Genomic DNA, 26072 nt, shown 5'->3' with positions numbered 1-26072 from the left:
TACACATACTTGAATTCACCTTCCAGCCTGTTGCAATAAACTTGATTTGTCCAGCCTACGTGTAGGATAAAGTCTCTCATAAATCACTGCCTTACCTCCACTGCACGCATGATGAGCTTATTTACGCCATAACAACTATTACAAGGATTATTAGGTGACCAATAAATGACTCCTCCCAAGGTTATCTGTCCTTTTGACATTTCTTAACATGAATCACTTTAATTCCAACCTGCCATAGCATGTCACATCTGCACTCTACACTTTCTTGTTGGCTTTTCCAAAGGTAATACTGAGGGAACACCACACTGTACCAAGAGTGATACTGAGGGAACACCGCACTGGAGAAGGGGTGATACTGAGGGAACACCGCACTGTAGAAGGGGTGATACTGAGGGAACACCGCACTGTAGAAGGGACCATACTGAGGGAACACCACACTGTAGAAGGGACCATACTGAGGGAACACCGCACTGTAGAAGGGACCATACTGAGGGAACACCACACTGTAGAAGTGGTGATACTGAGGGAACACCACACTGTAGAAGGGGTGATACTGAGGGAACACCGCACTGTAGAAGGGACCATACTGAGGGAACACCACACTGTAGAAGGGGTGATACTGAGGGAACACCACACTGTAGAAGGGGTGATACTGAGGGAACACCATACTGTAGAAGGAACCATACTAAGGGAACACCACACTGTAGAAGGGGTGATACTGAGGGAACACCGCACTGTAGAAGGGGTGATACTGAGGGAACACCGCACTGTAGAAGGGGTGATACTGAGGGAACACCGCACTGTAGAAGGGGTGATACTGAGGGAACACCGCACTGCAGAAGGGGTGATACTGAGGGAACACCGCACTGTAGAAGGGACCATACTGAGGGAACACCGCACTGCAGAAGGGGTGATACTGAGGGAACACCGCACTGTAGAATGGGTGATACTGAGGGAACACCGCACTGCAGAAGGGGTGATACTGAGGGAACACCGCACTGCAGAAGGGGTGATACTGAGGGAACACCGCACTGTAGAAGGGGTGATACTGAGGGAACACCGCACTGTAGAAGGGGTGATACTGAGGGAACACCGCACTGTAGAAGGGACCATACTGAGGGAACACCACACTGTAGAAGGGACCATACTGAGGGAACACCGCACTGTAGAAGGGACCATACTGAGGGAACACCACACTGTAGAAGGGGTGATACTGAGGGAACACCGCACTGTAGAAGGAGTGATACTGAGGGAACACCACACTGTAGAAGTGGTGATACTGAGGGAACACCACACTGTAGAAGGGACCATACTGAGTGAACACCACACTGTAGAAGAGGTGATACTGAGGGAACACCACACTGTAGAAGGGGTGATACTGAGGGAACACCACACTGTAGAAGGGGTGATACTGAGGGAACACCACACTGTAGAAGGGACCATAGTGAGGGATCACCACACTGTAGAATGGACCATACTGAGGGAACACCGCACTGTAGAAGGGGTGATACTGAGGGAACACCACACTGTAGAAGTGGTGATACTGAGGGAACACCACACTGTAGAAGGGGTGATACTGAGGGAACACCACACTGTAGAAGGGGTGATACTGAGGGAACACCACACTGTAGAAGGGACCATACTGAGGGAACACCGCACTGTAGAAGTGGTGATACTGAGGGAACACCGCACTGTAGAAGGAGTGATACTGAGGGAACACCACACTGTAGAAGTGGTGATACTGAGGGAACACCACACTGTAGAAGGGACCATACTGAGGGAACACCACACTGTAGAAGGGGTGATACTGAGGGAACACCGCACTGCAGAAGGGGTGATACTGAGGGAACACCGCACTGTAGAAGTGGTGATACTGAGGGACACCGCACTGTAGAAGTGGTGATACTGAGGGAATACCACACTGTAGAAGGGGTGATACTGAGGGAACACCGCACTGTAGAAGGGACCATACTGAGGGAACACCGCACTGTAGAAAGGACCATACTGAGGGAACACCACACTGTAGAAGGGACCATACTGAGGGAACACCGCACTGTAGAAAGGACCATACTGAGGGAACACCACACTGTAGAAGTGGTGATACTGAGGGAACACCACACTGTAGAAGGGACCATACTGAGGGAACACCGCACTGTAGAAAGGACCATACTGAGGGAACACCACACTGTAGAAGTGGTGATACTGAGGGAACACCACACTGTAGAAGGGGTGATACTGAGGGAACACCATACTGTAGAAGGAACCATACTAAGGGAACACCACACCGTAGAAGGGGTGATACTGAGGGAACACCACACTGTAGAAGTGGTGATACTGAGGGAACACCGCACTGTAGAAGGGGTGATACTGAGGGAACACCGCACTGCTGAAGGGGTGATACTGAGGGAACACCGCACTGCAGAAGGGGTGATACTGAGGGAACACCGCACTGCAGAAGGGGTGATACTGAGGGAACACCGCACTGTAGAAGGGGTGATACTGAGGGAACACCGCACTGTAGAAGGGACCATACTGAGGGAACACCGCACTGTAGAAGGGGTGATACTGAGGGAACACCACACTGTAGAAGTGGTGATACTGAGGGAACACCACACTGTAGAAGGGGTGATACTGAGGGAACACCGCACTGTAGAAGGGACCATACTGAGGGAACACCGCACTGTAGAAGGGGTGATACTGAGGGAACACCGCACTGTAGAAGGGACCATACTGAGGGAACACCGCACTGTAGAAGGGACCATACTGAGGGAACACCACACTGTAGAAGAGGTGATACTGAGGGAACACCACACTGTAGAAGGGGTGATACTGAGGGAACACCACACTGTAGAAGGGGTGATACTGAGGGAACACCACACTGTAGAAGGGACCATACTGAGGGAACACCACACTGTAGAAGGGACCATACTGAGGGAACACCGCACTGTAGAAGGGACCATACTGAGGGAACACCGCACTGTAGAAGTGGTGATACTGAGGGAACACCGCACTGTAGAAGTGGTGATACTGAGGGAACACCGCACTGTAGAAGGGGTGATACTGAGGGAACACCGCACTGTAGAAGGGACCATACTGAGGGAACACCACACTGTAGAAGGGGTGATACTGAGGGAACACCGCACTGTAGAAGGGACCATACTGAGGGAACACCGCACTGTAGAAGGGGTGATACTGAGGGAACACCGCACTGTAGAAGGGACCATACTGAGGGAACACCACACTGTAGAAGGGGTGATACTGAGGGAACACCGCACTGTAGAAGGGGTGATACTGAGGGAACACCGCACTGCAGAAGGGGTGATACTGAGGGAACACCGCACTGCAGAAGGGGTGATACTGAGGGAACACCGCACTGCAGAAGGGGTGATACTGAGGGAACACCGCACTGCAGAAGTGGTGATACTGAGGGAACACCGCACTGCAGAAGGGGTGATACTGAGGGAACACCGCACTGCAGAAGGGGTGATACTGAGGGAACACCGCACTGCAGAAGGGGTGATACTGAGGGAACACCGCACTGCAGAAGGGGTGATACTGAGGGAACACCGCACTGCAGAAGGGACCATACTGAGGGAACACCGCACTGTAGAAGGGGTGATACTGAGGGAACACCGCACTGTAGAAGGGACCATACTGAGGGAACACCGCACTGTAGAAGGGACCATACTGAGGGAACACCGCACTGTACAAGGGACCATACTGAGGGAACACAGCACTGTAGAAGGGACCATACTGAGGGAAAACCGCACTGTAGAAGGGACCATACTGAGGGAACACCGCACTGTAGAAGGGGCGATACTGAGGGAACACCGCACTGTAGAAGGGGCGATACTGAGGGAACACCGCACTGTAGAAGGGGCGATACTGAGGGAACACCGCACTGTAGAAGGGACGATACTGAGGGAACACCGCACTGTAGAAGGGACCATACTGAGGGAACACCGCACTGTAGAAGGGACCATACTGAGGGAACACCGCACTGTAGAAGGGACCATACTGAGGGAACACCGCACTGTAGAAGGGACCATACTGAGGGAACACCGCACTGTAGAAGGGACCATACTGAGGGAACACCGCACTGTAGAAGGGGTGATACTGAGGGAACACCACACTGTAGAAGGGGTGATACTGAGGGAACACCGCACTGTAGAAGCAAATTAGATGTATTGGCAGATGTCTAGGGTTGCTGTGTTTGTTGTTTGGTAGAGCATAAGTTTGTCTCATCTTGGTGTTTGGGGTGTGTGGGTATTGACAGGGTTCTGGTTGTGTCAGTGCACAGAGATAGTGGAGTTTTCCACTAATTTGCTACCCTTCTCGTCCACACCCATTCTGCGGGAATCTGTATCCTAGGCCTAGCGTCCTGCAGCATACCCTGCACACCACTAGATGGCAAACGATGTCTGCTGGGATCTCCCTCAGATGTAATTTCACGCAGCAATCCTTGTTCTGTCCCTAGAAATTTAATGTTGCTTTGCATTTTCCGATAAACACCACATTGTGCCACAGAATGTGTTCACAGATTCCTATACTCTTCCCAGCAAAGGCCAACGTTCCAGCCTCCTTCACAACTGTCTGTCATTCCATGTTTATTTTCTGCTCTGTAATCGAGCACTGTCAGCCCCTCCTGCACACCAAATTTTGTTTCCACGCACATAAAATTATTCTGTTCACATAGCTTCACATTTACCCACATAGCACTGCCTCTACCTCACCCACCAGTTCACTCAGCTACCCCAAGCACTCAGCAATCTCCTTGGTTTCTACTCGTAGTCCAAACACCAGCCTTTGTATCAATAGCAAACTTGGAAACATTCTCAACCAGGTTGTTGGCGTGAACTGTGTGTAGCTGCAGCCTCAGCAGTGAACTGTGTACCAGCCCCACCCCCTGGGACCTCTCCCAACCTGAAAATAAGCTGGCTATTCCTGCTCCACACTCTAACCCATCCTCCTTACTCCTTCCACCCACCACAACCCTGACTTTCTGCAGTGGCCTCCCCTTCTTTCAGCAAATACTTGTTGAAAAGTGCAACCAGATGAAACGCACGGACCCCCAATTTTCCACCCTGAAAGTTATGTTCCCACAACCCTGCTACACTTTTTCCTTCATTGGCCCACTTTGTATAAACACATTCTGATTTTGTTGCCACGTGCTTGGTAATGATTCCAGCATTTCCGACCCTTCACACATCAAGTAAGATGTCAGTGAATCTTTTACCTCAGCGCCACTTTTCTGCACCAATTCTCAATATCTATCCAACTCTGGCCTGAATATACTCAGTGCCTGAGCCTCCACCACTCTTCCAGGGAGGATGCCAAAGATTAGACACTCGCTGGGTGAAGAATTTTCTCCTGAGGCCTGAATGGCCAACTGAAGGTCCTGGGCTCCCAGCTGAGAGAACCATCCTCCCTTTATCCCTCCTGTCAATAGAGTCACAGAGCAACACAGCATGGAAAACACTGTTATCAGCCACCTTATATATGTCCCATACCAAATCACCTCTCACTTTCCTACGTTCCAAGGGTTGAAGACCTGGCCTGCAACCCTCTCTATAGAACCCAGACCCTCTTGTCTTGGCAACAGCCTTGTAAATTCTTTTTGAACTCTCTCCAGTTTAACTACCCCTTTCTATCGAAGGGTGATCAAAACTGTACACTGGGCTCCAGGTATGGCCAAGACCATAAAGAACTTCAAAGAAATAGGTGTCTTTGGTCAACTGCTCCATATTTTGCCAAACTCTCCTTCCTGAAATAATGATGTTGCATTTTTCCCAAGCCAGTTTGTTGACACTGTGTTCTGAGGTATGAGGAATTCTGGAAGATCATTACTGATGCATCCACTGTCTCAGCAGGCACCTTCAAGCCTGCCACTGCACGGTTTGGTCCATTGATGGAGAAGGTTAACGACCTCAAATTCCCAGAGTAAATATCACCAATAGATTTTCCAGCATTTGGTCCATTGATGGAGATAGTTAAGATCCTCAAATTCCCAATGTAAATATCACCAATAGATTGTCCAGGGTTTAGAAACATAGAAAACCTACAGCACAATACAGGCCCTTCAGCCCACAAAGTTGTGCCGAACATATCCCTACCTAAGAAATTACTAGGCTTACATATAGCCCTCTACTTTTCTAAACTCCACGTACCTATCCAAAAGTCTCTTAAAAGACCCCATTATATCCACCTCCACCACCGTTGCCAGCAGCCCATTCTATGAACTCACCACTCTCTAAGTAAAAAACTTACCCCTGACACTTCCTCTGTACCTACTTTCTGTCTCCTCTTGTGGCAACCATTTCAGCCCTGGGAAAAAGCCTCTGACTATCCACACGATCAATACCTCTCATCATCTTATACACCTCTATCAGGTCACCTCTCTTCCTCTGTCGCTCCAAGGAGAAAAGGCCGAGGTCACTCAACCTATTCTCATAAGGCATGTTCCCCAATCCAGGCAACATCCTTGTAAATCTCCTCTGCACACTTTCTATGGCTTCCATATCCTTACTGTAGTGAGGCGACCAGAACTGAGCACAGTACTCCAAGTGGGGTCTGACCAGAGTCCTATATAGCTGCAACATTATCTCTTGGCTTCTAAATTCAATTCCACAATTAATGAAGGCCAATACACTGTACGCCTTTTTAACCACAGAGTCAACCTGCGCAGCTGCTTTGAGTGTCCTATGGACTCGGACCCCAAGATCCCTCTGATCCTCCACACTGCCAAGAGTCTTATCATTAATACTATATTCTGCCATCATATTTGACCTATCAAAATGAACCACTTCACACTTATCTGGGTTGAACTCCATCTGCCACTTCTCAGCCCAGTTTTGCATCCTATCAATGTCCTGCTGTAACCTCTGACAGCCCTCCACACTATCCACTACACCCCCAACCTTTGTGTCATCAGCAAATTTACTAACCCATCCTTCCACTTCCTCATCCAGGTCATTTATAAAAATCACGAAGAGTAGGGGTCCCAGAACAGATCCCTGAGGCACTCCACTGGTGACCGACCTCCATGCAGAATATGACCTGTCTACAACCACTCTTTTCCTTCTGTGGGCAAGCCAGTTCTGGATCCACAAAGCAATGTCCCCTTGGATCCCATGCCTCCTTACTTTCTCAATAAGCCTTGCGTGGGGTACCTTATCAAATGCCTTGCTGAAATCCATATACACTACATCTACTGCTCTTTCTTCATCAATGTGTTTAGTCACATCCTCAAAAAATTCAATCAGGCTCGTAAGGCATGACCTGCCCTTGACAAAGCCATGCTGAGTATTCCTAATCATATTATACCTCTCCAAATGTTCATAAATCCTGCCTCTCAGGATCTTCTCCATCAACTTACCAACCACTGAGGTAAGACTCACTGGTCTATAATTTCCTGGGCTATCTCTACTCCCTTTCTTGAATAAAGGAACAGCATCTGCAACCCTCCAATCCTCCGGAAACTCTCCCGTCCCCATTAATGATGCAAAGATTATTGCCAGAGGCTCATCAATCTCCACCCTCGTCTCCCACAGTAGCCTGGGGTACATCTCCTCTGGTCCTGGTGACTTATCCAGCTTGATGTTTTCCAAAAGCTCCAGCACATCCTCTTTCTTAATATGTACATGCTCAAGCTTTTCAGCCTGCTGCAAGTCATCACTACAATCACCAAGATCCTTTTCCATAGTGAATACTGAAGCAAAGTATTCATTAAGTACCTCTGCTATTTCCTCTGGTTCCATACATACCTTCCCACTGTCACACTTGGTCTATTGATGGAGATAGTTTATGGCCTCAAGTTCCCAGTGTAAATATCACCAATAGATTGTCCAGGCCCAACAATGCAGTGCTATGGTTACACCGACATCTCTACTTCCTCAGAAGGCTGAGGAATTGCAGCACACCCATGACTAATCTTACCAACTTTTACAAAGGCACCGCAGAAGATATCCCATCCGGATGTATCACAGCATCTGCCCAACACCTCGAGACATTGCAGGGAGTTGTACATGCAACTGGGTCTGTTATATAAACTAGACTCCCCTCCATTGACTCTGTCTGCACTTTACACTGCCTAAGGAAAGCTGCCAACATAACCACAGTTATGCAAATGGCATGAAATACTAGAAAGGAACTCCAGCTGAGCTCGTGATCTCCGAATGTACCCTGCTGTGGCCCTCACAACGTACACCATAAGACATAGGTATACGATTTCCTTCAGATCCACCCGCACTGCACTTTCTCTGTAATTGTAAGAGTATACTCTACATTCGGTTTCCTTTTTACTACCTCGAATGGAATGATCTGCCTGAATACTGTGCACAACAACAAATTGTCACTGTACCTTGGCACATAAATCCAATCTTTGTACCGAGGAGTTCCCTGCATTTATTGTACATTAATTTTATCTATGTTATTTTATTATTATTTAGAGATACAGGCCCAACAAGCTGAACTGCTCAGCAAGCTTGGCCTAATCACAGGACAACTTACAAATGAACAATTAACCAACTAACTGGTGCTCCTTCACACTGTGGGAGAAAACCATAGCAGCCAGTCGAAACCCCTGAGCTGCAATAGCATCCTGTTATCCACTATGTCACCGTGACACCCGTCGTGTTATCCGTTTCCTCACTGTGACACCCGTCGTGTTATCCGTTTTGTCACTGTGACACCCGTCGTGTTATCCACTATGTCACTGTGACACCCATCGTGTTATCCGTTTTGTCACCGTGACACCCGTCGTGTTATCCACTATGTCACCGTGACACCCGTCGTGTTATCCACTATGTCACCGTGACACCCATCGTGTTATCCGTTTTGTCACCGTGACACCCGTCGTGTTATCCACTATGTCACCGTGACACCCATCGTGTTATCCGTTTTGTCACCGTGACACCCGTCGTGTTATCCACTATGTCACCCTGACACCTGTCGTGTTATCCGTTTTCTCACCGTGACACCCGTCGTGTTATCCGTTTTGTCACCGTGACACCCGTCGTGTTATCCACTATGTCACCGTGACACCCATCGTGTTATCTACTATGTCACCCTGACACCCGTCGTGTTATCCGTTTCCTCACTGTGACACCCGTCGTGTTATCTACTATGTCACCGTGACACCTGTCGTGTTATCCGTTTCCTCACTGTGACACCCGTCGTGTTATCCGTTTTGTCACCGTGACATCCGTCGTGTTATCCGTTTCCTCACTGTGACACCCATCGTGTTATCCATTTTGTCACTGTGACACCCGTCGTGTTATCCACTATGTCACCGTGACACCCGTCGTGTTATCCGTTTTCTCACCGTGACACCCGTCGTGTTATCCGTTTTCTCACCGTGACACCCGTCGTGTTATCCGTTTTTTCACCGTGATGCCAGTCGTGTTATTATCTGCTTTGTCGCCGTGACGCCCGTGGTGTTATTCACTCTGATACCATGACACCCGTTGTGTTATCTGCTTTGTTACTGTAACACCCAGCATGTTATCCGCTTTGTCACCGTGACATTCGTCATGTTAAGAGCTTTGTCACCGTGACGCCCGTCGTGTTATCCGCTTTGTCGCCGTGACGTCCGTCGAGTTATCCTCTGTTGCCGTGACACCCGTTATGTTATTCACTATGTTGCCGTGACACCGTCCTGTTATCAGTTTTGTCATCGTGACACCCGTTGTGTTATCGTTTTCTCACTGTGACACCCCGTCGTGTTATTCACTATGTTGCCGTGACACCCGCTTCTTCATTCCGTCCTTTCTCTTGTCATTGGAGCCAGGGAACACTCAGTTACTTTTTGCTACCCTCCTTTTAAAACAAATGCAATGTAGAACCTAGTTAATTCACAACTTTCTTGCTGATTTAATTCCATGATCCATCTTCTCCCTCTTTATAATTTCCAGTCATTTGTTTCTGCCCCCTATGATTCTTCCAGTTGAGCAATTACTGCTCTTGGTAATAACTTCCCTAATCTGAAGCAATCTTTAACATTCCATTAGCAATGACTGGATTAGATTCTTCGTAAAGTTATTATTTATGGAAAATGCATTAGCTAAGAACATTGATATATTTAAATAGTGGCCATTATTTAGGCACTGGTAAACTTTTAAACATCAATCTCAGCCAAAGGATCTCTCAAAGTGATTTCAGTTAGTAATGGTTTAAATTTCTGCATGACCTACTGTATGTCTCTAAAACTGCATCTTGCTCTCTCCTCCTCTTCCACTCTCTCTCTCCCCCTCTCTTCCCCCACCCCTCCCTTTCCAGTCACCCTGTCCTTCCCTCCAGTCTGTCTTTCACCCTCCACTTCCTCTCTCTTTCCTTTAAGTGTGTGTGTCTCTCTCTCTCTCCCCATTTCCAGACTCTGGTACATCTTTCTTGCTCTATAGTATCTCTCTCTCACTGCACTCTCTCTCTCTGCAGACTCACCCTTTACCTCACCCTCTCCCTGTCTCGTTTGTCTCTCTCCCTCCCCCTTAAGTTTCACTCTGGCATTTCTTTCCTTGTGCTCCTCTTGCTCTCCCCGCCGCCCCCGTCACCGTTCTGTCCCCTCTCTAATTACATGCCATTGCCTCTCTCCATACTCCCGGGTCTGTGTCAGTGAGCTGGAATACATCTGCCCTCTGACTCAAGAAAGCCCGCACTGACACAGGGCTCTTGGTGTCTGTGACTAAGCTGTCTTCAATAGCACTCTTGTCGATGTGTTATTCCACAACGGTGGTTTGGAGGGGCAGCTCATATCCACACCACATCCCCTGGATGGGAAGCAGGGTCCGCCCACCAGCACTTCCTGCACCACAGGAGCAGAGGCAGCAACCACAGGTTTATAGCTGCCATCATTCCTTCCTCATTTCCCAAACAGACAGGATGGGGGATGTGACCGACACAATTCTGCTCCCTTGGCCACGCTGTGCACATCCCCTCTCTTTCACCCCTCCTCTCTTTTCACAGTGCATATCTGCTGGCCTGCCCTCCCCTCCCAAAACTGCCCCTCACCCCCTCGGGAAAGAGCCCTCACCCTCCCTGTCAGCACTGAAAACAATGTACAGTAGAACGCCCAGATCCACTGCCCACCTCAGCCCAGAGTTCTCTCCCCTCCACCACATTAAACAAGGTCGTTTCTTCATCCCTCACCTCGTCTTTCCCAGCACCCAGTCTCTGCCTTTTCACCTCCCTCTCCCTCCACATGATCCAGCCTTGACCTTTCCTGTCCCCTCTCCTCTCCCCCCTCCCTCCCCATCACTCAACGTCCATCTATCCCCTCTCATCTCCCCCTCCCTCCCCATCACTCAAATTTCCATCTGTCCCTCACACACTCACCCCCACACAGAGTACACACACACTCACTCACACACACAGAGTATACACTCTCCCCCACGAAGAGAACACACACTCAACCGGAGTACACGCTCACCCCCACACAGAGTACACACACTCACCCCCATGAAGAGAACACACACTCACTAACACAGTACATGCTCACCCCCACACAGAGTACACACACTCACCCCCATGAAGAGAACACACACTCACTAACACAGTACACGCTCACCCCCACACAGAGTACACACACTCACACAGAGTACACACACTCACTCACACAGAGTACACACTCACCCCCACAAAGTACACACACACACTCAGAGTACACACACACTCAACCAGAGTACACACACACCCCCACACAGAGTACACACACACTCACTCACACAGAGTACACACACTCACCCCCACGAACAGAACACACACACTCAGAGTACACACTCACCCACACACAGAGTACACACACACTCAACCAGAGTACACATTCACCCCAGAGTACACACACTCACCCACAGAGTACACACACACACACAGAGTACACACACTCACTCACACAGAGTACACACACTCACCCCCAGAGTACACACACACTCTCACAGAGTACACACACTCACCCCCACAGAGTACACACACACTCACTCACACAGAGTACACACACACTCACCCACACAAACAGAACACACACTCACCCAGAGTACACACACAGAGTACACACACTCACCCCCACAGAGTACACACACACTCACTCACACAGAGTACACACACACTCACCCCCAGAGTACACACACTCACCCACACAGAGTACACACACTCACCCCCATGAACAGAACACACACTCACCCACACAGAGTACACACACACTCACTCACACAGAGTACACACACACTCACCCCCAGAGTACACACACTCACCCACACAGAGTACACACACTCACCCCCACGAACAGAACACACACTCACCCACACAGAGTACACACACTCACTCCCAAAGAGTACACACACACACTCACTCACACACAGTACACACACTCACCCCCACAGAGTACACACACACTTACTCAGAGTACACACACTCACCCCCACAGAGTACACACACACTCACTCACACAGAGTACACACACTCACCCCCACGAACAGAACACACACTCACTCACACAGAGTACACACTCACTCACCCACACGCAGACCGCTGTTAGACTGCGACCCAGCCAGTCGAAGACGTTGAACATCAGGAAGCAGGAGATGGGTATGAAGTAAACTCCTGGAGAGAGAGACAGACAGACAGAGGGTCACCCACGGTCAGAATACGGTGAGTTGCAGGGTCACACAGAGAGGGGTGATCCCCTTCGGGGATGTGGAGGGCAAGTACTCACTGACACTCAGAGTGGGACCCTTTAACAGGGCGAGAGAGTCCCACCAAGGTTATGGGCCAGGTCAAGACACGTGAGCTTCCCAGAGAACAGGAGGCACTCTGGAGACCAGGCCTGGACACATCCCTTCCCTTCTTCCACACCTTTCCGAAACCCACCACTTCCAATCCCACCCCACCCCACCCAACACCTCCCGTCACACCCCACCATACTTACCCCACAGCCCGTCTGCAGAGATGGTAGACTTGGCATCCACTGCGACAGATGGGAAAACACTAATGGTGACAGCAAACACCAGCCAAACCAGCAGCGCAGAGGGCCAGATCTGCAGAGAGTGAGGGGTCAGGTCAGTGTTACACAAGACACCACGGGGTGGGGGGGAAGAGATCAGAGAGAGAGAGGGGGGAGGGAGAGGGGGGGAGGGAGAGAGAGGGGGGAGGGAGAGAGAAAGAGAGGGGGAGAGGGAGAAGAGGGTCAGATCTGCAGACAGTGAGGGGTCAGGTCAGTGTTACACAAGGCACCACGGGGTGGGGGGGGGAGATCAGAGAAAGGGGGGAGGGAGAGAGAGAGGGGGGAGAGAGGGAGAGAGAGAGAGAGAGAGAGAGAGAGAGAGAGAGAGAGAGAGGGGGAGAGGGAGAAGAGGGTCAGATCTGCAGAGAGTGATCAGGTCAGTGTTACATAAGGCACCACGGGGTGGAGGGGGAGATCAGAGAGAGAGAGAAAGAGGGGGGGGAGAGAGAGAGATAGAGAAGGAGAGAGGGGGAGCGAGGGGGTGAGAGAGAGAGAGGGAGAGGAAGAGTTAGAAGTGGGTCAGATCTGTAGAGAGTGAGGGGTCAGGTCAGTGTTACACAAGGCACCACGGGGTGGGGGGGAGAGATCAGAGAGAGAGAGAGAGAGAGAGAGAGAGAGGGGGGGGAGGGAGAGAGAGAGAGAGAGAGAGAGAGAGAGAGAGGGGAGAGAGAGGGGGAGGGAGAGAGAGGGGGTAGAGAGAGAGATAGAGGAGAAGGAAGCCCTTCAGTCCATCAATTTATGCTATCCCTTGCACCCATTTAACTTCATTAGGTCTCTAATCTTCCATGGCTTGTACTTCAAGTGCTTGTCCAGATACTTAAATGTCTGCTCCACCACCCCTTTAACCGGTGCCTTCTAGACCCCTCATACCCTCTGCTCCACCATCCCTTCATAGAGTGCCTTCTAGACCCTTCACATCTTCAGAGAACTCCAGTCAGTGAGTCAGATTCACCCTTGCAAAATCGAGGTTGGCTTTGCCCAATTCTGTTAATTGTATCCTTCACTGTAAAGTCCAGCAGAGATTGGGATAGAGACAGGCAGAGGTAGAGGGAGTGAGTGGCCGACAGAGTTGGTGTTCTTGGCTCTCACCTTCCTCAGGATGTTGATGACTGACAGCTCCTCGTCCTTCTCCACAATGTGGGTCTCCATGAGATTTGCGGATGACCTCCTCTCATTGGTGCAGGCCGGATCTGTGCCAAGGTAAGAGTGTCAGGACTGTCACTGAAGATTCCCCTCAGGCTAGAGGTCCAGAGGGATCATGTCTCAGGATCATTCTGACCATCTATCTTGTTCCCTGCTCTCCCCCACTACCTAGGACAGTTCACCATTGATCTACAGTGGCTTCTGGACCAGTGAAGCCTTGTACTCAATCCGTACCCTGCCTCGACTCTCCTGTCCTGTATTCCCCTCCATCCCAGTAACCCTCCAAGATCTCTGTCCTCCCCTAATCTCACCACTTGACCCTCGCCATTAACTCACCACCACCCCCCTCACAGCAACTCAGCAACAGAAAATAAACTACTAGAAAAATCAGTGGAGGTTGATAGTTTGGGTTGTGCCCTTCCATCAGGCACAGGTGAGGGGGAGGGTATCACAGGGGCTGGGAGAAGATGGATGGAACCAGGTTAAGAAGGGTCGCAGGGTTTAAAGGGGGTAGGAGAGAGTGATGGGTGGATAGAACTAGATGGGGAGTGGGGAAGGATACCGTCTCGTTAAAGGTGATGAGGAAAAAGGATAGAAGTAAAAGAAACGCTGGTGGGAGCGGAAAAGGAGTAGGATGTGTGTCACCTAAAATTAGGAAACTCACACCATTGGGGTGTAGGCTTCCCAAGAGGGAGGACAGATTTTGCATTTCTTGTTGTGGTATAAACATTTGATTTTCCAGCTTCAGGTCACCCACTCAACCCCCTCCCCACTCTTTCTTTTTTGCTCACAAAGGTCCATCCAGGGTCCCCTTCGCTCTCTGTTCACCTCTCGTTACCCCATGGAGAATCTTCTCCAGCACCAGCTCCTGAGTGACCATGTCTTTGACCAGACTGTTCGCTGCTATTCACGGTAACTCCTTTTACAACTGTTCAACTCCATTGGCCTGAGTTGGACCCGAGCCCAGCACAGCACAGGAGCAGGCCCCTCAACCTCTCTGTGCCAATCATGATGCCAATTTAAACTGCACACGGGTCCATACCCACTCCACTCCCTCATTCCCTGCCTGTCTAAATAGCTCTTAAATGTTGCGTTCATATCTGCTTCCACTACCTCCCCCAGCATTGCAGTCCTGGTAAATAACATTCTCTGTGTAAAAAGAAACTTACCTCACAAACCTCCTTGAAATTCACCCTCTTATCTTAAAGCTATGCCCATGCGTTCAACATTTTCACCCTGGGGTAAAAGGCTGTCTACGCTTCTCATCGTTTTATAAACTGCAAAGTCATTCATCAACCTCAAACACTCCAGAGAAATCAACCCAGCTTAGTCCAGCCTTTACCTTCAGTTAATACACTCCAATCCAGACAACATCCTCGTGAACCTCTTCTACACCATCTCCAAAGCCTCTACATCCTTCCTGTAATTAAGTGACCAGAAATCTACACAATACTCCATGTGTGGCCAAACCAAAGTTTTATATAACAGCAACAGAACATCCTGACTTTTCTCAGTGCCTTGACCAATGAAGGAAAAAGCATGCTATGCAGTATATCTTCTTTATCATCTTATCTGCATTTCAGAGAGTAATGGACTGGCGCCCCAGCGGACTTGGACTGAAACACAGACTTGTTACAGCACAGGAGTTATACAGCACAGAACGAGGCCCTTCAGCCCAACTCATCTCTGCCAGCCAAGTTGCCTTGGTGAACTAATCCCATTTCCCTGCGCTGGCCAATGTCGCTCTAAACCTATCCCAGCCATGAACCTTTACAAGTGTCTTTGTAATTGTTCCTGCATCCACCGGTCTGGGTAGTATCTGAAAATCAACATCTGGACAGTAGAAACAGCTATGTTAGACAGCTCCACCTTCAGTAAAACAGTACAGCACTAGACAGAACATTTGGCCCATGATGTTGTGCCAATCTTGATGCCAATTTCTACTCAATGTGCTCCTACTGTGAATAACTTCAAGCAATCTCAACTCCAAATCCCTGGAAATGGATCTCAACACCTCCCTTTGCAACTGGATCCTTGACAGCCTAACCAACAGAGTGCAAGCATCAAGAATAGGCAGCAACACCTCTGCCACGATTACCCTCAACACTGGTGCCAAACACCAATGTACTCCCTGCCCCATGACTGCATGGCCAGACTCCTCCGTGTCTCTATCTACAAGTTAACGGATGACATCACTGTAGCAGGCAGAGCCTCAAATAATCATGTGTCAGACTATAGGAATCAGGATTATTATCAGTGTGTTATCACTGATATATGTGTGAAACTTATTGCTTTCTGACAGAAGTACTGAATAAGACATAAACATTACCATAAGTTACAAAAATAAATAAATAAATAAATACTGCAAAAGAGGAACGGTGAGGTAGTGTTCATGGGTTGATGGACCATTTAGAAATCTGATGGTGGACGGGAAGAGGCTGTTCCTAAAACATCGAAGGTGGATCTTCATGCTCCTGATAGTAGAAACAAAAGGAGGGACATATCTTGGATAATGAGGGTCCTTAATAAGGGAAGCGGCCTTCCCAAGGCCCTGCCTTTTAAAGATGTTTTCAATGGTGGGAAGGGCTGTGTCTGTGATGGGGCTGTAAGAACCTGAAACCCTCTTTTGGAGGCAGATTGGAGCCCCCAAACCAGGCAGTGATGCAGCCATTCAGAATGCTCTCCAATATAAATCAGTAAACATTTGCTAGAGTTTTTGGTGACAAACTAAATCTCCTCAGACTCCTAATGAAGTATAGCCATTGGCGTTCCTTCTTCGTGATCACGTAAATGCTTTGGGCCCCAGACAGACCCTCTGAGATGTTGACACCCAAGAACTCGAAGCTACTCATCCTTTCCACTGCTGATCCCTCAATGAGGACTGGTGTGTGTTCCCTCGACTTCCCCTTCCTGAAGTCCTCAACCAATTCCCTGGTCTGACTGACTGACTACAAGATTGTTGTGACACTGCTCAGCCAGCTGACCTATCTCTTCCTGTACGCATCCTCATTGACCTGAGATTCTGCAAACAACTGTGAGTTTACAGATGGTTTTATAGCTGTGCCTAGCATTCAGTCATGAGTGTAGAGACAGTAGAGTAGTCAGGTAAGCATGCATCCTTGTGGTGTGCCTGTGTGGATTATCAGCAAGGAGGAAATGTTATTATTAATCTGCACTGACTGAAGGACGTTGCCTTGATTAGGGAGCATGCCTTATGAGAATAGGTTATGTGAACTCGGCCTTTTCTCCTTGGAGCGACAGAGGATGAGAGGTGACCTGATAGAGGTGCACAAAATAATGAGAGGCATTGATCATATGGATAGTCAGAGGCTTTTCCCCAGGACTGAAATGGCTAGCATTAGAGGGCATAGTTTTAAAGTGCTTGGAAATAGGTACAGAGGAGATGTCGGGTAAGGTTTTTACGCTGAGAGCGGTGAGTGCGTGGAATGGGCTGCCAGCGATGGTGGTGGAGGCGGAAACAATAGGGTCTTTTAAGAGACTCCTGGATAGGTACATGGAGCTTAGAAAAATAGAGGGCTATGAGTGAGCCTAGGTAGTTCTAGGGTAAGTATATGTTCAGCACAGCTTTGTGGGCCAAAGAGCCTGTATTGTGCTGTAGGTTTTCTATGTTTCGAGATAGAAGGCCTAATTGCATGGTGCGTGAAAATCCCAGGCACTTAGCAGCTTCTGAAATAATCAAAGCACCCAGTGTGGAACCAGCAAGCATTCTATGGCCAAAGTCACTGAGATCACGTCTTCCCCTTTCTGATGTTTGGGCTGAACCTCTTGACCATGTCTGCATGCCTTTATGCATTGAATTGCTGCCACATGATTGGCTGATTAGATATTTGCATCAATGTGGTGTACAGGTGTACCTAATAAAGTGGCCACTGAGTGTGTTAAACATGATTCACTCTTTATAATTCCATGATGATCTCTCTTACTTTATCCGGCTGCTATGAATGCCATCCAGGACCAATGTTTCTAAAAGGTTTCCCACCACTGAGGTAATCAGACTGGCCTGTAGTTGCTGGGCTTATTTAACAATGGAATAAAATTCCCCACTGCCGATCCTCTGGCACCACACTCACATCCAAAGAGCATTGGAACACCATAGTCAGTGCACCTAGGATCTCCTGTGTGCTTTTCTCAGAATCTAATGATGCAATCCATCTTATCCTGGTAACTAACCTACTTGCAGTTCAGCCAACTTTTATAAAACCAATCTGTCTCGAGTCTTCTCCTCCACTCTCACTTTGGAAGCAGTTCCCCCAGCTGGATGCAAGTGTAAGGTCCTTATTAATGAATTGAACACTGTGAGCAGGTCCCAGTGCCCCACACATACTCCATGGTACCGGTGCAGACCAAAGACCCCCCAGACTGGAACCAGTCCAGTGGCCTGAGCAATTTTCTCACCTTGTTTGATCAGGTCCATTTTGCTGAAACTCTCCTCCTGCTGTGCCTTCCTCCATTCCTCATTCTTCCTTTGGAAGTGGTAGCGGGAGAACTCCTGGGCCGGGAAGACAGACAGAGACACGATGAGGGGCTGAGCATGGGGCAGCTTGCCTGGACAGAGACCAGACACAATCTTCATCGCAGGCACATCTCCAAAACCAGCCTCCTACTCTTCCCCACGGGAAACAAGGTAGCAAAACTTACTGAGGAAGACAAGGGATTGGGGGTGGTGAGGCACTGGCTGAGAAGGGTATGGCGGAACACAAGATGGAGGAGGGACAGAGTGGGACTGGGCACAAAGTTGGGACTCACCAGTCGGGGCAGGATGTGGTAGCACAACAGTGCCAGCAGCACCACCACAAAGGCTGTGCTGAAGTAGCCGAAGGCGATGTCCGACTGCTCAGCTCCACCTGTAAAACATGGGGGCAGGAGGCAGACAGTAACCTGGAGCAAAAGACACAATGACCCCTGACCTTGGACCACCAGATTGCTGACCCCAGCTCAGAGCTTTCCTATGACCCTGCACCACCCTGGGCAAACCAACCCCGTCCCTTGACAACTCCCACCCCAACCATCCCCAGCCCTCGTTCAGTCTATCCGCTGAACCCTACACCCAGACAAGCCCACCAAAAGCAATGTGTGGTGGGGGGGGGGTGCTGAGAGCATTTAATGTGAGAGAAGATAAGGGTGTCTACTGTGGATATTTCACATGCTGAAGGTAAAGGCCACTGGGATCTGGGGTCCCCCTGTGTCCCAGGGTGTGATCTGCAGGAACAGTGCAGACAGAGGCATTGGCAGATATTTGTGGAGGTAAGGAGGACTTTGCTGTGTTTGGTGGGGTTGGAATGGGTTATTCACGGATCCAGAGAAACCAAAGTGGTCCACAAGCCGAGGAACCGCACTCCCACCATCTTCCCTCAACGACCCTCCAAGAACCATTACAACCTCCAGCACTCTCTATCCCCCAACCCACTTCTGCACTTCCCGTCCCCCAGCCATTCCCAACCCCACATTCTCCCACCTCTCCCAGTTGGTCGGCCACATACTTGCAATGGCACAGATCATGGCAAGAGCTGCGAAGGTCCCAGCCATTCCCTGCCCACTCATGATGGGAGCAGTGTAGGAGGCAGGCAGGAGGCCAGCCAGGCCAAAGAGGCTGCCCTGGAGGACGGCTCCGAAACCTGGGCACAGGAAGGGGAGAGTGCCTGTTACAGGGGGCAGACGGGGAGGAGCACCGTGGCACGGGCAGTGTGGAAGCGTACGATCATGGGAGAGGCCGTGACAGAGCGCGATAAAACAGAGCCACACACACAAATTGCTGGGGGAGCTCAGCAGGTCAGGCAGCACCTGTGGAAATTAATTAACAGTCGACGTTTTGGGCCGGGACCCTTCTTCAGGACTGGAAAAGAAGTCGGGGGGGGGGGGAGATGGCAGAATAACAAGGCGCGGGGACGGTAAGTAGGACTAGAAGGCGAGAGTGAAGCCAGTTGGGTGGGAAAGGTAATGGGATCTCTTGCGTCTATGGGTCTCCGGTTCGCCTGTACTTGAGTACAGAGTACATGACAGGAAGAATGCGGAGGCTCTGGATAGGATGTAGATACACCAGAATTAGATTATGAGGACAAGTTGTTTTGTTCCAGAGCAGTGGGGATCAGGGGAGGTGTATAGGCTTATGAGAAGCATAGATGAGGTAGACAATCAGAATTTTTCTCTCAGCATAAGAATGTCAAATAGCTTTGAGCTGAGAGAGGGAAGCGATGAAGGAGATATGAGAGGAGGGTTTGTTTTTACACACAGAATGGTGGGCTGGAACTGTCTGCCAAGGAAGAGGAGGAGGCAGATATCTACGGGGTCTTATAAGGCATTTAGGCAGATACAGGAACATGCAGCTAATGGAATGGCATGGACAACCTGCAGGTAATTTAATTCTGCATCAGGCCAGACACAGACATTGTGGGATAAGAACCTGTTCCTGTGCTCGACTATTCAATGACAGAGAGTCACACTGAGGGAGTGGGGTGAGGGAGTGTCACACTGTGGGAGTGGGGTGAGGGAGTGTCACACTGAGGGAGTGGGGTGAGGGAGACTCACACTGTGGGAGTGGGGTGAGGGAGACTCACACTGTGGGAGTGGGGTGAGGGAGTGTCACACTGAGGGAGTGTCACACTGTGGGAGTGTCACACTGTGGGAGTGGGGTGAGGGAGACTCACACTGTGGGAGTGGGGTGAGGGTGTCACACGGTGGGAGTGGGGTGAGGGAGTGTCACACTGTGGGAATGTCACTGTGGGAGTGTCACACTGTGGGAGTGTCACACTGAGGGAGTGTCACACTGAGGGAGTGGGGTGAGGGAGACTCACACTGTGGGAGTGGGGCGAGGGTGTCACACTGTGGGAGTGGGGTGAGGGAGTGTCACACTGTGGGAGTGTCACACTGTGGGAGTGGGGTGAGGGAGTGTCACACTGAGGGAGTGGGGTGAGGGAGACTCACACTGTGGGAGTGGGGTGAGGGAGTGTCACACTGAGGGAGTGTCACACTGTGGGAGTGGGGTGAGGGAGTGTCACACTGAGGGAGTGGGGTGAGTGAGTGTCACACTGTGGGAGTGTCACACTGATGGAGTGGGGTGAGGGAGTGTCACACTGAGGGACAGTCACACTGTGGGAGTGCCACACTGAGGGAGAGTCACACTGAGGGAGTGGGGTGAGGGAGTGTCACACTGAGGGAGAGTCACACTGTGGGAATGTCACACTGTGGGAGTGGGGTGAGGGAGAGTCACACTGAGGGAGTGAGGTGAGGGAGTGCCACACTGAGGGAGAGTCACACTGTGGGAGAGTCACACTGAGGGAGAGTAACACTGTGGGAATGTCACACTGTGGGAGTGGGCTGAGGGAGAGTCACACTGTGGGAGTGGGATGAGGGAGAGTAACACTGAAGGAGTGGGGTGAGAGAGAGTCACACTGTGGGAGTGTCACACTGAGGGAGTGGGGTGAGGGAGAGTCACACTGAGGGAGTGAGGTGAGGGAGTGCCACACTGAGGGAGAGTCACACTGTGGGAGAGTCACACTGAGGGAGAGTAACACTGAGGGAATGTCACACTGTGGGAGTGAGGTGAGGGAGTGCCACACTGAGGGAGAGTCACACTGAGGGAGTGGGGTGAGGGAGAGTCACATTGTGGGAGTGTCACGCTGAGGGTGTGTCACACTGAGCAAGTGAGGTGAGTGAGTGCCACACTAAGGGAGAGTCACACTGAGGGAGTGGGGTGAGGGAGTGTCACACTGTGGGAGTGGGGTGAGGGAGTGCCACACTGAGGGAGTGAGGTGAGAGAGTGTCACACTGAGGGAGAGTCACACTGTGGGAGTGTCACACTGAGGGAGTGTCACACTGAGGGTGTGGGGTGAGGGAGAGTTACACTGAGGGAGTGTGGTGAGGGAGTGCCACACTGAGGGAGAGTCACACTGAGGGAGAGTTACACTGTGGGAGTGGGGTGAGGGAGTGTCACACTCTGGGAATGTCACACTGTGGGAGTGTCACACTGAGGGAGAGTCACACTGAGTGAGTGGGGTGAGTGAGTGTTACACTGTGGGAATGTCACACTGAGGGAGTGTCACACTGTGGGAGTGGGTTGAGGGAGTGTCACACTGAGGGAGTGGGGTGAGGGAGAGTCACACTGAGGGAGTGGGGTGAGGGAGTGTCGCACTGAGGGAGTGTCACACTGAGGGAGTGCCACACTGAGGGAGTGCGGTGAGGGAGTGTCACACTGAGGGAGAGTCACACTGAGGGAGTGTCACACTGTGGGAGTGGGTTGAGGGAGTGTCACACTGAGGGAGTGGGGTGAGGGAGTGTCGCACTGAGGGAGTGTCACACTGAGGGAGAGTCACACTGAGGGAGAGTCACACTGAGGGAGTGAGGTGAGGGAGTGTCACACTGAGGGAGTGCCACACTGAGGGAGAGTCACACTGAGGGAGTCAGGTGAGGGAGTGTCACACTGAGGGAGTGCCACACTGAGGGAGAGTCACACTGAGGGAGAGTCACACTGTGGGAATGTCACACTGTGGGAGTGGGGTGAGGGAGTGTCACACTCTGGGAATGTCACACTGTGGGAGTGCCACACTGAGGGAGTGGGGTGAGTGAGTGTTACACTGTGGGAATGTCACTGTGGGAGTGTCACACTCAGGGAGTGGGGTGAGGGAGTGTCACACTGAGGGACAGTCACACTGTGGGAGTGCCACACTGAGGGAGTGGGGTGAGGGAGTGTCACACTGAGGGAGAGTCACACTGTGGGAATGTCACACTGTGGGAGTGGGGTGAGGGAGAGTCACACTGAGGGAGTGAGGAGAGGGAGTGCCACACTAAGGGAGAGTCACACTGTGGGAGAGTCACACTGAGGGAGAGTAACACTGAGGGAGAGTAACACTGAGGGAATGTCACACTGTGGGAGTGAGGTGAGGGAGTGCCACACTGAGGGAGAGTCACACTGAGGGAGTGGGGTGAGGGAGAGTCACATTGTGGGAGTGTCGCGCTGAGGGTGTGTCACACTGAGCGAGTGAGGTGAGTGAGTGCCACACTAAGGGAGAGTCACACTGAGGGAGTGGGGTGAGGGAGTGTCACACTGTGGGAGTGGGGTGAGGGAGTGCCACACTGAGGGAGTGAGGTGAGAGAGTGTCACACTGAGGGAGAGTCACACTGAGGGAGAGTCACACTGAGGGAGTGGGGTGAGGGAGTGTCACACTGAGGGAGTGGGGTGAGGGAGAGTTACACTGAGGGGGTGGGGTGAGGGAGTGTCACACTGAGGGAGAGTCATACTGAGGGAGTGGGGTGAGGGAGTGTCACACTGAGGGAGTGGGGTGAGGGATAGTCACACTGAGGGAGTGGGGTGAGGGAGAGTTACACTGAGGGGGTGGGGTGAGGGAGTGTCACACTGAGGGAGAGTCACACTGAGGGAGTGGGGTGAGGGAGTGTCACACTGAGTGAGGTGAGGGAGTGTCACACTGAGGGAGTGCCACACTGAGGGAGAGTCACACTGAGGGAATGGGGTGAGTGAGTGTTACACTGTGGGAATGTCACTGTGGGAGTGTCACACAGAGGGAGTGGGGTGAGGGAGTGTCACACTGAGGGAGTGGGGTGAGGGAGTGTCACACTGAGGGAGTGGGGTGAGGGAGAGTCACACTGAGGGAGAGTCACACTGAGGGAGTGGGGTGAGGGAGAGTTACACTGAGGGGGTGGGGTGAGGGAGTGTCACACTGAGGGAGAGTCATACTGAGGGAGTGGGGTAAGGGAGTGTCACACTGAGGGAGTGGGGTGAGGGAGAGTCACACTGAGGGAGTGGGGTGAGGGAGAGTCACACTGAGGGAGAGTCACACTGAGGGAGTGGGGTGAGGGAGTGTCACACTGAGGGAGAGTCATACTGAGGGAGTGGGGTGAGGGAGTGTCACACTGAGGGAGTGGGGTGAGGGAGAGTCACACTGAGGGGGTGGGGTGAGGGAGTGTCACACTGAGGGAGAGTCACACTGAGGGAGTGGGGTGAGGGAGAGTTACAGTGAGGGGGTGGGGTGAGGGAGTATCACACTGAGGGGGTGGGGTGAGGGAGAGTCACACTGAGGGAGAGTCACACTGAGGGGGTGGGGTGAGGGAGTGTCACACTGAGGGAGAGTCACACTGAGGGAGTGGGGTGAGGGAGTGTCACACTGAGTGAGGTGAGGGAGTGTCACACTGAGGGAGTGCCACACTGAGGGAGAGTCACACTGAGGGAATGGGGTGAGTGAGTGTTACACTGTGGGAATGTCACTGTGGGAGTGTCACACAGAGGGAGTGGGGTGAGGGAGTGTCACACTGAGGAAGTGGGGTGAGGGAGTGTCACACTGAGGGAGTGGGGTGAGGGAGAGTCACACTGAGGGAGAGTCACACTGAGGGAGTGGGGTGAGGGAGAGTTACACTGAGGGGGTGGGGTGAGGGAGTGTCACACTGAGGGAGAGTCATACTGAGGGAGTGGGGTAAGGGAGTGTCACACTGAGGGAGTGGGGTGAGGGAGAGTCACACTGAGGGAGTGGGGTGAGGGAGAGTCACACTGAGGGAGAGTCACACTGAGGGAGTGGGGTGAGGGAGTGTCACACTGAGGGAGAGTCATACTGAGGGAGTGGGGTGAGGGAGTGTCACACTGAGGGAGTGGGGTGAGGGAGAGTCACACTGAGGGGGTGGGGTGAGGGAGTGTCACACTGAGGGAGAGTCACACTGAGGGAGTGGGGTGAGGGAGAGTTACAGTGAGGGGGTGGGGTGAGGGAGTATCACACTGAGGGGGTGGGGTGAGGGAGAGTCACACTGAGGGAGTGGGGTGAGGGAGAGTTACACTGTGGGAGTGGGGTGAGGGAGTGTCACACTGAGGGAGAGTCACACTGAGGGAGTGGGGTGAGGGAGTGTCACACTGAGCGAGAGTCATACTGAGGGAGTGGGGTGAGGGAGTGTCACACTGAGGGAGAGTCACACTGAGGGAGTGTCACACTGCGGGAGTGGGGTGAGGGAGAGTCACACTGAGGGAGTCGGGTGAGGGAGAGTCACACTGAGGGAGTGGGGTGAGGGAGAGTCACACTGAGGGAGTGTCACACTGAGGGAGTGGGGTGAGGGAGAGTCACACTGAGGGAGTGGGGTGAGGGAGAGTCACACTGAGGGAGTGGGGTGAGGGAGTGTCACACTGAGTGAGAGTCATACTGAGGGAGTGGGGTGAGGGAGAGTCACACTGAGGGAGTGGGGTGAGGGAGAGTCACACTGAGGGAGAGTCACACTGAGGGAGCGGGGTGAGGGCGAGTCACACTGAGGGAGTGGGGTGAGGGAGTGTCACACTGAGGGAGAGTCATACTGAGGGAGTGGGGTGAGGGAGAGTCACACTGAGGGGGTGGGGTGAGGGAGTGTCACACTGAGGGAGAGTCACACTGAGGGAGTCGGGTGAGGGAGAGTTACACTGTGGGAGGGGTGGTACTGGATGAGAACCACACTGTCTCACACACACACACACACACACACACACACTGTCTCACACACACACACACACACACACACACACACACACACACACACACACACTGTCTCTCACACACACACACACACAGTCTCACACACACACAGACACACACACACACACACACAGTCTCTCTCACACACACACACAGACACACACACACACACAGTCTCTCTCACACACACACACAGACACACACACACACCCTGTCTCACACACACACACACTGTCTCAGACACACAGACACACAGACACACACACACACACACTGTCTCACACACAGTCACACACACACTGTCTCACACACACACACTGTCACACACACACACACACAGTCTCACACACACACACACAGTCTCACACACACACACACAGACACACACACACACACAGACACACACACACACACACACAGTCTCACACACACACACACACCGTCTCACACACACACACACACAGTCTCACACACACACACAC

The 26072-nt window shown here is 51.4% G+C and overlaps 1 protein-coding gene across 8 annotated transcripts in view; it reads right to left on the bottom strand.

Moving 5' to 3' along the window:
• LOC134342402 (equilibrative nucleoside transporter 1-like) overlaps positions 1 to 26072 on the bottom strand; it is a 150605-nt gene that overhangs the window by 4778 nt on the left and 119755 nt on the right. For all 8 annotated transcript variants that reach the window (XM_063040483.1, XM_063040486.1, XM_063040482.1 and 5 more), the window contains 6 exons: positions 19636 to 19770; positions 18902 to 18999; positions 18551 to 18644; positions 14081 to 14181; positions 12917 to 13025; positions 12506 to 12591 (listed from right to left, as the gene is read on the bottom strand). In XM_063040483.1, the coding sequence (XP_062896553.1) occupies positions 12506 to 12591; positions 12917 to 13025; positions 14081 to 14181; positions 18551 to 18644; positions 18902 to 18999; positions 19636 to 19770 (623 nt within the window). The remainder of the gene's footprint in view (positions 1 to 12505; positions 12592 to 12916; positions 13026 to 14080; positions 14182 to 18550; positions 18645 to 18901; positions 19000 to 19635; positions 19771 to 26072) is intronic.

The sequence above is a fragment of the Mobula hypostoma genome, chromosome 2 (assembly GCF_963921235.1).
Source record: "Mobula hypostoma chromosome 2, sMobHyp1.1, whole genome shotgun sequence".
Taxonomy (NCBI): Eukaryota; Metazoa; Chordata; class Chondrichthyes; order Myliobatiformes; family Myliobatidae; genus Mobula; species Mobula hypostoma.
Note: the sequence above shows the minus strand (reverse complement) of the source record. Positions and strands in the feature narration are given on the sequence as shown.